The 12694-nt window shown below is 40.0% G+C and overlaps 1 protein-coding gene across 12 annotated transcripts in view; it reads right to left on the reverse strand.

Annotated features, from left to right (window-relative positions):
• Positions 1 to 851: 851 nt before the first annotated feature.
• arhgap17a (Rho GTPase activating protein 17a) overlaps positions 852 to 12694 on the reverse strand; it is a 166459-nt gene continuing 154616 nt past the window's right edge. For 4 of the 12 annotated variants that reach the window (XM_078240282.1, XM_078240285.1, XM_078240280.1 and 1 more), the window contains 2 exons: positions 11133 to 11765; positions 852 to 1882 (listed from right to left, as the gene is read on the reverse strand). In XM_078240282.1, the coding sequence (XP_078096408.1) occupies positions 1743 to 1882; positions 11133 to 11765 (773 nt within the window). In that variant the 3' untranslated portion in view covers positions 852 to 1742. Of the gene's footprint in view, positions 1883 to 2542; positions 2591 to 9463; positions 9489 to 11132; positions 11766 to 12694 lie in introns of all 12 variants that reach the window. The other 8 variants (XM_078240288.1, XM_078240286.1, XM_078240281.1 and 5 more) reach the window with 3 other exon arrangements.

Genomic DNA, 12694 nt, shown 5'->3' on the forward strand with positions numbered 1-12694 from the left:
TCACCACTGCTTGGTAAAATACAAACACCTACCTACCAGACAGCTCCTGGCTGAGGTGAAGTCATGCTTCCCAAAGATTCTTGGTGTGTTGGACCTCCTCCCTCTGCTGCTTGTGCATTAATTGCATCAGTAACTAACATGAAGCTTTGACTTCTACTTATGCACTTAATAAATAATTGTTTTCCACTATATGATGTGCGGGTTAGGTTGATTGGCCAGGTTAAAAATTGTCCCTTAGAGTCCTGGGATGCGTAGGTTAGAGGGATTAGCGGGTAAAATATGTGGGGGTAGGGCCTGGGTGGGATTGTGGTCGGTGCAGACTCGATGGGCCGAATGGCCTCCTTCTGCACTGTAGGGTTTCTATGTTTATATGAACAAAGTTGGCCTATCCAAGATTTGAGTACTGCTGTCACCTCTGGGACTTTTCTAATATTATACACAACTTGAACTAAAAGATTCTCTCTCAGGATAACTTTTCACAACTCTCCATTCTATTGAGATGACTGCAGTCAATGCACTTCAGAACTCTTCTGTCTTGTTTCTCAATCAGGAAATATATGGACCCACACACGCTTTCTTCTCACTGCATCCTCAATATGTTGACATGAAGATTACTTGTACTATCTGCTACTCATAACATTATTTTCCCCAGAACCTTAAAACTATGGAACTCCTTACCTTCAATAGTTTTCAGGGTTTTCCAAGTCCAAATTTGGTATGATCTATTCACCGCTTCCCAAGTTATTTTGCATCCTCTACTGCTCTTTCAGTTTAGGTGCTGTCTGAAAATATGAATCTTAGTCCTTCACCTGGGTGTGTCAATTTTTTTTTAAGTGCCATGAACACCAGGCACATGTCCAGAAGCAACCAGCTTAATGGTTTATTTTATTTCCTTTTTAGTACACAAATGTAATTTATACACATTTTCAGATGTTTATAATTCATAACAGATTTTCAGTTTAATGAAAACAGTAGTAAGATTATTTGTTCAGATTTAATCAGTTATAAAATTGCCTTGTATGCAAAACAAGACCGAAGGCAAGAAGTGCACTTTACATTAAACAAAACATAGCAAAGTGAATACCAACCGACTGCAATCAGTTTAGCATTAATCTTACAAGCAAACTGCATCAAGGATAAATACAAATGTACAGATTGAGCAGACTCAGTCTCAGCCCAGTACCATTTTCTCATACGTGTTGAACTCAACACAGAAATAATTAACATGTACAAAATCTGGATACAGCTCAAAGTACAACATTTAAAAAAGGGAAAAAAATGTAAAACCACAGTGAGTTTCCATCCAGAAACTTGGTGACAATTGAACAAGGCACTGTTTACCCAACTGTAACCAAATGATTGGCTGTTAACCCAGTCAAAATCCCAGAGAGAGATTTTCACGTAATCATAGTTACCTGCAATAAGTGAACGTCTTTCAGAAGCATCTCCTGTCTGAACCAAAAGCAAAAAACATAGGATCAGTCCAGAGATCATAATAGTGGCATTAATGAATCCATGATAGTGGCATTGATTAGATCATAGTGGCATTGATGAGACTGTGGTAGTGGCACTGATGAAACCGTTAATTATATTCCATGCAACATGAGCACATCCAGTAGAAGATAATGAAGAGGGATTTTTTTCTTGAGTTTTTTTGCAGATGGCATATCCTTAGAACAGCAGCAGAATCAAGCTTCTTAGAGGACAGTTTAGCGGTGCAAATGGCAGAGTGTTGGGACTCTTCACAAAGCAGTGCTCTCTGAGTCATCGTCAATGTCTTGCTGCTCGTGTTTTCTAAGTTCCATGTTGCCTGCAGCAGGCATCAACTCCACAGGAGACTTAGATTCGTTCGAGTCCTGCTCTTGAACAGTAGAATCAAAATCTAGCAACAAACACAAAACATCAGCGATATCTCATGAAATACTTGTACAGTCAGGATACCATTCCAGAATTATCTCCCCATAACCCAACCTTCTGAAACTTCCACCATCACAGCAAGGGCGAAGGCTTTAAAGACACACACCAAGAGGTAATTCAGTGAGTAGTGCACAACATTGAAAATCTAACCTTTATAAACTAAGAGAACATTCCTAGAATTTCACTACAAGTCCAGTTTATATAACTTTTCCCCTGGAAATAAAACATCATGGACTCTCTATCATCATAATTTTACTGTAGCATTTCTTGCACTTAACTGGTAGTATTTCAGCACCCTCCTACTGTATAGTTCATAGCACTAATATAACCCTATAAGGTATAAAAGTTGGTCACAATGATATTACACAGAAATTAAAGCAACCAAATTGCTGTCATTTGTACATTAGCCACTGAACAGCCTAGCTGGATGCTTTTAACAGTGTAAATAATTCAGCGTGTATGTAGGCATTTTTCCTGATGTCTGAGAATCTGCTTTACCCGTGCATCATTAGTACAAGTGCAGGCAAGCAGTGTGATGAATGGTTAGTAACAGGGCTGGAAAGCATGCACTAAATTAACATTAAATTAGCAGGATTAATTGGCCAATCACTTGCCTAAATCTTACCATTAACTCTCCCCATTCTGCTCAAACAGTACTTTCCTGGTCAAACATCTGCATTTTTTAATAAAATAGTTGACAATTAGAAGCCATATTGCTGAAAGGCTTTTTCATATTGACGGAAAGCCTATACAGTGGTTAGATGCACACTAATGCATATTACCATGCTATATGTATGCAATATCCAATGGCTCTGTGCCAGCTATAGGGCTGTCAGCTCTTTCTGAAATTAAAAAAATGCCAGTTCATCAACTATCAGGAAAGATCAACTTGTTCTCAGGCAGTGTTTCTTTGAAGTGATCACCATTGAAGACCTGGAAGTGCCCAACAGCCAACAGACCACAACTATCAGCACAGATCCACAACAGGGTAGCATGTTATTCAACTGGAGGCAAATTTGACCTCAAAGTAAAAAACTGAAGACTTTGAAAGCAACTTAACCCACTCAGCCTAAAGGAGCATAGAATTCATTGATTATTCAACATACACATCTTTTAATTCTGGTGTAGGGATCACACAATGTCTGTTCTAACATTACCTCCTGCCTCGTTACATATGAACAAGTGAATTAGGTGCAGGAGTAAGCCACTCAACCCCATGAGCCCTCTCCATCATTCAATAAGATTATGGCTGATCTGATTGCAACCTCAACTCCATATTCCTGCCTACCCCTGATAACCTTTCACCCTCTTGTTAATCAAAAATCGATCTAGTACTGCCTTAAAAATATTCAAAGATTTGTCTCCCATTGCCTTTTGAGGAAGAAAGTTCCAGACTCTCAACCCTCAGAAAAAATTCTCCTCATCTCCATCTTAAATGAGTGACACCTTATCTTTATAGTGATCCCCAATTCTAGATTCTACCAAAAGATGAAACATCCTCTCCTCATCCACCCCTGTTAACACCCCTCAAAATCTTAAAGGTTAAGACCAAGTCGCCTCTTACTCTTCTAAACTCTAGTGGGTACAAACCTAACCTCTCCAATCCTTCTTCAAAAAGCAACCTGTTCATTCCTGGTATTAGTCAAGTAAACCTTCTCTCAACTGTATCTAATGCATTTACAACTTTTCTTAGATCAGGAGACTAGTACCGTACACAATACACCAGATGTGGTCTCACCAATGCACTGTACAAGTGAAGCATAACCTTCCTAGTTCTGTAATCAATTCCACTCAATAAATGATAACATTCTATCAGCTTTCCAAATTACTTGCTGTACCTATATACTAGCCTTCTGTAATTCATGCACGTGGACACCCAGATCCCTTGGCATCTCATGAGCTTTGCAATCTCATACCACTTAGATAATAAATCTGCTGCCATCAGACTTTTGAATGGACCTACCCTGCATTCAGTTGATCTTTCTCTACACCTAGCTATGATTGTATCACTACATTCTTCACTCTCTCCTTTCCTTCTCTATGAATGGTATGCTTCGTCTGTATAGCACGCAAGAAACAATATTTTTCACTATATACTAATACATGTGACAATAGTAAATCAAAAAGTTTCTTTTTTATTCTTCCTGCCAAAATGGACAACTTCACATTTGTCCATATTATACTTCATTTGCCAGGTTTTTGCCCATTTACTTAACCTACATCTGTCCCTTTGTAGCCTCCTTACGTTCTCTTCACAATTTACTTTCCTATCTATCTTTGTGTCACCAGCAAATTTAGCAACCGTACCTTCAATCTCTTCATCCAAGTCATTTATATAAATTGTAAAAAGTTGAGGCACAGCACTGACCCCTGTGGCACGCCACTTGTCACGTATCTAAGGAAAGATATACTGGCATTGGAGGCAGTCCAGAAGTTCACTAGGTTGATCCCAGGTATGGAGGGATTTTCTAATGAGGAGAGGTTAAGTAGGTTGGGCCTGTATTCACTGAAGTTTAGGAAAAAATTGTCTTTTTTAAGACATATAGGATTCTCAGGGACATGTCAGGGTAGATGCCGAGAGGTTGTTACCCCTTGTGGGAGAGTCTAAGACTAGAGGCATAATCTCAGAGTAAGGGGTTGCCATTTGAAACAGATGAGGAGGAAATTCTTCTCTCAGAAAGTAGTGAATCTGTGGAATTATTTACTGAAGAGAGCTGCAGAGGCTGGGTTGTTAAGCGTGTTCAAGGCTGTGATAGACAGATTTTGACTCAGTAAGGGAATCAAGGGTTTTTCCGATAACACGGGGAAGTGGAGTTGAGGATGATCAGATCAGTCATGACATCATTGAATGGTGGAGCAGACTTGACAGACCGAAGTGCCTACTTCTGCTCCTATGTTTTACGGTCAGTCCTGCCAACCAGTAAAAGGCCCATTTATGCCAACAAACTAGTTTCCTAATAGCCAAACTTTAATCCATGCCAATATGCTACTCCCTATACAATGAGCTTTTATTTTGTTGCTCTACATTTTATCACCTTAATGGAGAAAAAAACTTGGGCAGGTAGTAATGGTTAGCTGTTTACCATGGGCTGCATGTTTTATATGAAGCAATCTTTTCTAAGGAGTCTTGAACCTTTGTGATGTCAGGGAGAACCTGATAATATGCAAACAAAAATGTAATATAAATTTTTAAGGCAACTGTACTCGAGTGGTCAGGAATCATCCCTTCTAAAATGTATGAAGCACTAGCAACTTAGCGAAAAAAATACAGATCATATAAAAGAATCACCACATCCAACAAGGCAAACTACAAATGCAAATCTTCAGGGTCTGGATGAAGCAAAATTTTTTTTGAAGATGGAAAGTTACTGTTTTTGGATTCTTACAATGATCTGGCTGATGCGCACTGAGGAGGTGCTGAAATTCTGGAATGCTAGAAAGATTTTAACATCTGAGAGCAGAAGGAAATCCTGTTCTGCTCTATTTAACAAAAACATATGCTTAAGCCTTCTGATAGCAAGAGTTTGATATAACTAATCTAGTTTAAACTCAACAAATATCCTCTGAATGATGGATTCAAAATTAGACTCAAATGATAAAGCATCAGGAGCAACATACATCCCCGGTACATTGAAAGTAATTGCTTTTCCTGCTTAGCACCTCATCATCTCATCAATGCACAGATAGCATCAATAGGCAGCTGATCAAAGTTTCATGGGGAGAAGGCATTGTGCATGTAGATGATGATGTAGAATTACGCTTTGTGAAGGGAGCTGTGAATATTTATAAGGTTTTATTTGTTTCAAATATTCAATTTAATTTGTCAACAATAAAAAGCAGATACTCGCTAGCAGCTGATTATGTTCAATAGTTTGACTGACATTCAGGAAAAGCAAAACAGGGTGCCTTTTATTATCAATTTTGACCCTAAAATGGAAAAATAAGCACTTGGTGAAAATTTTAAATAAACATATCTTGAACAATCTACTTAGCTTGTCAACCCTCCCAGTTTATTTTCAATCATTTATTTATAACTACCAAATGTAACCTTCATTTATTTCTATCATTAAGTTTAAAATGGCTTATTTACTTTCTTCACTGAGCTGCTTAGGTCCCATGTTTGAAAAACAGGACACCCAAAAACAGCCAAACAGGACTCCTGAGAGTACATTTTCATCGAATTGAGGTTTAGCAGTCAGCACTGTGAGCAGGTTGATTCCTACTGTGATCTCGTGTGTCTAAATAAGATCACCATGGGCAGATGTAACTAATCTGGAGTTAGTCATAAAGCCTGATTGTAATCTCTCATTTATGTGGTGTGAGGAAATACACTGAATACAGAATAAGCCCTCAATGACCAAAATAATTAAGAAAATATATGTGTACAAGTCACTGGGAATCTGTTGGCCCAAAACACCCAAAGAGTTAGTAGTGGAAGAAACTGAGGTTTTGAAACATCCACAATTCTCTGATGTATTATTCTCAGTAAGAAGTCTCACAACACCAGGTTAAAGTCCAACAGGTTTATTTGGTAGCAAATACCATAAGCTTTCGGAGCAATGCTCCTTCGTCAGATGGAGTGGTCTCTGTTCTCAAACAGGGCACAGACACAGAAATCAAATTACAGAATACTGATTAGAATGCAAACCTCTACAGCCAGCCAGGTCTTAAATGTACAGACAATGTGGGTGGAGGGAGCATTCAACACAGGTTAAAGAGATGTGTATTGTCTCCAGACAGTACAGCTTGTGAAATTGTGCAAGTCCAGGAGGCAAGCTGTGGGGGTTACTCATAATGTGACATAAATCCAACATCCCGGTTTAGACCGTCCTCATGTGTGCGGAACTTGGCTATCAGTTTCTGCTCAGTGACTCTGCGCTGTCGTGTGTCGTGAAGGCCGCCTTGGAGAACGCTTACCTGAAGATCCAAGGCTGAATGCCCGTGACTGCTGAAGTGCTCCCCCACAGGAAGAGAACAGTCTTGCCTGGTAATTGTTGAGCAGTGTTCATTCATCCGTTGTCGTAGCGTCTGCATGGTTTCTGTCACATTATGTCACATTATGAGTAACCCCCACAGCTTGCCTCCTGGACTTGCACAATTTCACAAGCTGTACTGTCTGGAGACAATACACATCTCTTTAACCTGTGTTGAATGCTCCCTCCACCCACATTGTCTGTACATTTAAGACCTGGCTGGCTGTAGAGATTTGCATTCTAATCAGTATTCTGTAATTTGATTTCTGTGTCTGTGCCCTGTTTGAGAACAGAGACCACTCCATCTGACGAAGGAGCATTGCTCCGAAAGCTTATGGTATTTGCTACCAAATAAACCTGTTGGACTTTAACCTGGTGTTGTGAGACTTCTTACTGTGCTTACCCCAGTCCAACGCCGGCATCTCCACATCATGAGTATTATTCTCACACATTAATTCAAGAATCTTCAACAAAAAAATGTTTTTTAACAGAAAAAAGTTAAAAATGTTAAAACTAAACTTTTCTTAAACAAGCTAACTAGATTTGTTTTACTTTGGCAGAACTATTTCTATCAGATGAATTTATTGTCAAATAGCAGATATAACAGGATCTAGGTACAGAAACTGTTGCAACTAAAGCTAAAGGGTCCACAAGATACACAAAATGCTGGTGAGGTCACATGCTCAAAGAAAGTAGAGGATTGCACAATTATTCTATATTATGGTAAGAGAGACTAATCAATATTAGAACATGCTCTAACATCCTCATGCAATATGTTGAACATTATTACAATTACAAGCAGCTGAAAATGCACTACATATCTCTTCAGGCATCCACAGAGCTGGCATTGCAGCCCATTCAATCCAAAAAACATTACTCAGTCTAGCACATCTGTGGTTAGGGCAGGGTAGGAACTCTAGCCTCTAGATTAGTTCAATACAGGGATAAAGACACAATACATAGGAATTTCAGAGGAAGAATCTGAGTTCCCAAATTTATTTGAAATATATCATTATAACACCCTACACAGTATTACAAAGATGACAACATTTCCAAAAATACCTAATTATCCGTAAAACACGAGTATTTTAAGGTTGCGAAAGGCATTCTATAAATGTTAGTATTTCCTCCTTTCACAACATTTGTTTGTGAATCAGCTGCCACAACACCATACTGTAACCTTTATTCTGCAACAGCTATTTTCTCTTCATCCTTGAATACCATCAGGTACCAAGTGCCACTCTCACTTCACACCAATGCTGATTAACATGGACTCCTAATCTCCAACATCTGTAAAAAGTTTGGATCTTTGTTTAAATTTTTCAACACCAATGCCATTAAAATCTCCATAACCTCTTCCAGTTCAGCAATATCTCATCGAAGACTCTCCTTTGACCTCTTGTGCATCCCCCTTCTCTTTACTACCACTGGCTGTTGTGCCTTCAGCCACCCTGGTCTCACTCTCTGTAACATCCTTCGTTTCCATGTCCTCTGTAAAACCCAAGCTTTTGATCACTCTCCTTAATCTTTCATGTAGCTCATGTCAGTATATCTCAAACTTCTGGGAAGCACTTTGGACATTTTTTTGCACAAAGGCACCATAGAAATGTAAACTGTTGGGCTTGTCTTCAAAGCTCCGAGTTTTGTTTTAGTTCTTTAACCAGTATGGATATCCTCGTGTGACATTAGAATGCTGAACCCAAACTCCTTTCTGTTCACAAATGCAAATTTTCAACAGGACCAACAGTAATGCATTCCGGAGGATAACCCAGTTTCCAGTGCCATCCAGTTGAGACAGTCTATGTCTAAACTTTCAGAGAGTGAAGCTGAGACTTTTCCAGTCTGCCTGCATGATACCATAACCCATTCTTATACGGAGCTGATCAGCAATGTGGTGTTTGGTGTGGGTTAGACATTTATTTTGAGGGGGGTGGGGTTACAAAAAGGAGCTGGAAAATAAGTTACAATACTGTTAAATGACACTACTCCATAAGTCCCACTCTTTATCATAAGACTCTGTTATAGGAATCTTGGACTCAAGAATGATTTCATATTCCAGTTGATTCTCCATTACTTGATCCTCCCTTTCACACAACAAAAATATGACATCTCCAGAATTCTAGGTTACAATACAAAATATTTTTTTTATTGTAGGCTTCATTATTGGGGTAAAGGTTGTATGATTTCACTTTCCTCTGCTCTCCCCAACATAGCCCTCACTCCACTTATACACTCCACTTATCCACAGGGTTGCTTAGTGAAAGGGTTGTACCTTGTAAAGGGTTGTAAATCATCACGAAACATAGCCATTCATATCAAGAGTCACAAAAACAAGCCTTTCACACTTGTCTCATGAGAAGTTATTCTAAAGGGAAGAATAGTACAGTACGAACATTGGGGAGCTTAATCTCCAAGTGTTGGACTTTACTTTGAACACAGATGTTGCAAAAAATAAATCAGGCGCTAATTTTAGCATGAATCAAAAGCACATCAGACACAACTTTGACAAAGCATTGCCCAGCGAGCAATAGCAGGGACTAGTTGCTAGTGCAAAGGGTTTGAAATTTACAAACCTCGACGCAGAGTCTCCTCCAAAACCTGTGAAGGCATTGGCAGGTAAAATTATTAGTCATGAATTAATCCACTGTATTAATATCAACTCAATCATATCTGGGAATGAATTTTCTTTAAAGACTAATCATTTCTAATGATTAAAAAACACAAGTTAAATTCTAGCTTTAGTTTCCAAGCATAAAAATCCAAACTTGAATCTATACAACTTCTTCAGGTGCCCCTCATTGAAACAATTTTTCAAAAATTCTTTCACTGTATCTGGGCATTGCAGGGCTAAGCCTGCATTTGCTGCCCATCTCTAATTGCCCTTGAGAAGGTGGCGGTGGACGACCACCTTCTTAACCGCTGCAGTCCATGTGGCATAGGTATACCCACACTGCTGTTAGGGAGGGAGTTCAGTATTTTGACCCAGTGACAGCGAAGGAACAGTGATATAATTCCAAGTCAGGATGGTGCCTGGCTTGGAGGGATACTCAGAGATAATGATGATCCCATACATCAGCTGTCTTTCTAGGTGTTAACAGAAGTCGTGGGTTTGGACAGTGCTGTCAAAGGAGCCTCATTGAGTTGCAGTAGTGTATCATGTACGTCAGTGGCAGAGGGAGTGAACGGGCTGCTTTGTGCTGGATGATGTTGAGTTTCTCGAGTGCCAATAGAGCTGCACGCATCCAAGCAAGTGATTGTGTTCCATCACACTCTGGACTTATGCTTTGTAGATGGTGGACAGACTTTAGGGAGAAAAGAAGCAGTGTTACTCACTGCAGAATTCCCAGCCTCTGACCTGCTCCTGTAGCCACTGTATTTATATGGCTAGTCCAGTTCAGTTTCTGGCCAATGGTAAATCTCAGAATGTTGATAGTGGGGGATTTAATGATGATATGAATGTCATGGGGAGATAGTTTGATTCTCTTGTTGGAGATGGTTATTGCCTGGCATTCGAGTGGCGTGAAAATTATTTGCCATTTATCAGGCCAAGCATGAATGTTGCCCAGGTCTTGCTGCATATGGACAGGAACTGTTTCAACGTCAAAATAGTTGCAAATGGTGCTAAACATTGTGCAATCATCAGTGAACAACCTCATTTCTGACATTATAATGAATGAAGGAAGGTCACTGTTGAAGCAGCAGAAGGTGGTTGGGCCTAGGACACTATCCGGAAAAACTTCTGCAGTGATGTCCTGGTGCTCAGATGATCGACCACCGACAACCACAACCATCTTCCTTTGCACCAGGTATGTCTCCCACCAGTACTTCTCCCACACATCTCTCACCTTCTCTTAAAGCACATATCCTAATACTTCCTTCTCATTCAGTGGCACCATTAGAGTCTGATCAATCATTTACTACCCTCCTATTCCACAGAATTTTCTACCTTGCGAAATGCCCCTTTGTCTTGAAATGTTTCCTTATAAACTTTTGGTTTTGGTGTCTTCCACTCCTCCCTATCATTGAGGAAGGTTTAAAGACCCCTCCAGAATTCCTGCTGTTAATTGACCTAATAGTTTAACTTTTCCATTTAACACATTCAATTTTCAAAATTAAAAGTTTTAGATTTCTTAGAAACATAATACAATTGTACTGGAGTGAGAATCTGGCGCCCAATTATTTCCCGTTTGCACATGTAGACAACAAATTATAAATACCTGCTGGTTATTTGAAAATACTCACCAGTAACTATTTTTGAAGCTGTAGCTGCCACACTTGATGCGTGCTCTGCAGGAGCAGAACAATTTGTTGCAGGGGCTGTTACAGGTGGCTGTGGAGGTGGTGGAACATTGGGTCGACTTCTTGGTTTTGGTACTGGTCGCGCTCTCGGCAAAGTGGCAAACTGTGGGGGAAGCGGATGTTGGGAATACAGGTCTTGATTCGCTGGGAAGACTTGGGCGTGTGTGGAGTGCTGAGTTAGGTTGAAGTTTGCACTATGTGCCCCTAATGGAGGCGTGTTTGGGGGGGTTGGTGTGCCAGGTGGGCTACTGGACGACTGATCCATTGCTTGCTCACAAGTTGCTTTACATGGATATGGATTGATCGGCTGTGGGGGAGGTTGAGGTGGGGGGTGACTGGGGGCATGAATAACCATTTGATTACTGGAATGCCTGCGTGGCTGGATTGTAGGTTGAGATAATGGCGGACCATGGGATTGAACAGGACTCCAGTTTCCAGGCTGACCAGCAACTTGGTTAGGCTGCTTTGGTGAATGTGAGGAAGCTTGGTTAGCAGGCTGGTTTGTTCCATGACCCATGGGCTGTCCAGGAGGTGGATTTGAAGGTTTTGGCGGAGCAGGAGCAGGCTTTTTTGTTGCTTAAAAGGGGAAAAAAAAATTCATATAGTTTGAACATTGAAGACCCACAAGATTACAAGTTAATTGTAGATGAGGAAAGCATTCATGTCATTTTAATTCATTTATTGTGGAAAAACTCTCAAGTCTCACAATAGTAACATCCAATTGTTTTCTTAATGATTCCTAAGTTATCCATACCCCATCTGTTCCAGTAGTTCGTTATGTCGGCAAAAAAGATTGTTGATCTCAGTCCCAAATTCACCATTTACTAAAATAAGCTTGTTTTCCAATATTCTGCTCTTGTAATTTAATTTAAAGTTCATGATTTACTTTCATCCATTCCCCAAACTATCATATATGGGTCTATTTGAGCACCCCTCTGAAAAAGGAAAAAGGAGGGAAGGTTAGGGCTTTTTCCAATGGAACAGAGGAGGTTTATGGCTCTGTTTATGAGGGAGAGACCACTGAATTTTTTTAAAAGGAAGAGTAGGTAAACATCTGAAACAAAGGTAATTATACGACTATGATGGAAGCATTCAGATTGTTTCAGAGTATTCTAAGAAAGTGCGAATACTTGATCTGGGATCTCTTAATCATAGGATAGCAATCCCCCACTCCCACTCTTTTCTTTCTCTATGTCCTTGCGCTTCTCTGGCTGATTCATGTAACCGCAATCCTTCAACCATGAACCTATTATAAATCTCTTTCCACCTTCTCCAAAGGCTTCACATGTGGGGTTATGCTGCAACTGTACAGGACCTTGGTGAGACCACATTTGGAATATTGTGCGCAGTTCTGGTCACCTCACTATAAGAAGGACGTGGAAGCATTGGAAAGAGTGCAAAGGAGATTTACCAGGATGCTGCCTGGTTTGGAGGGCAAGTCTTATGAGGAAAGGTTGAGGGAGCTAGAGCTTTTCTCTTTAGAGCGGAGGAGGATGAGAGGTGAC

Source organism: Mustelus asterias, chromosome 23 (genome assembly GCF_964213995.1).
Source record: "Mustelus asterias chromosome 23, sMusAst1.hap1.1, whole genome shotgun sequence".
Lineage (NCBI taxonomy): Eukaryota > Metazoa > Chordata > Chondrichthyes > Carcharhiniformes > Triakidae > Mustelus > Mustelus asterias.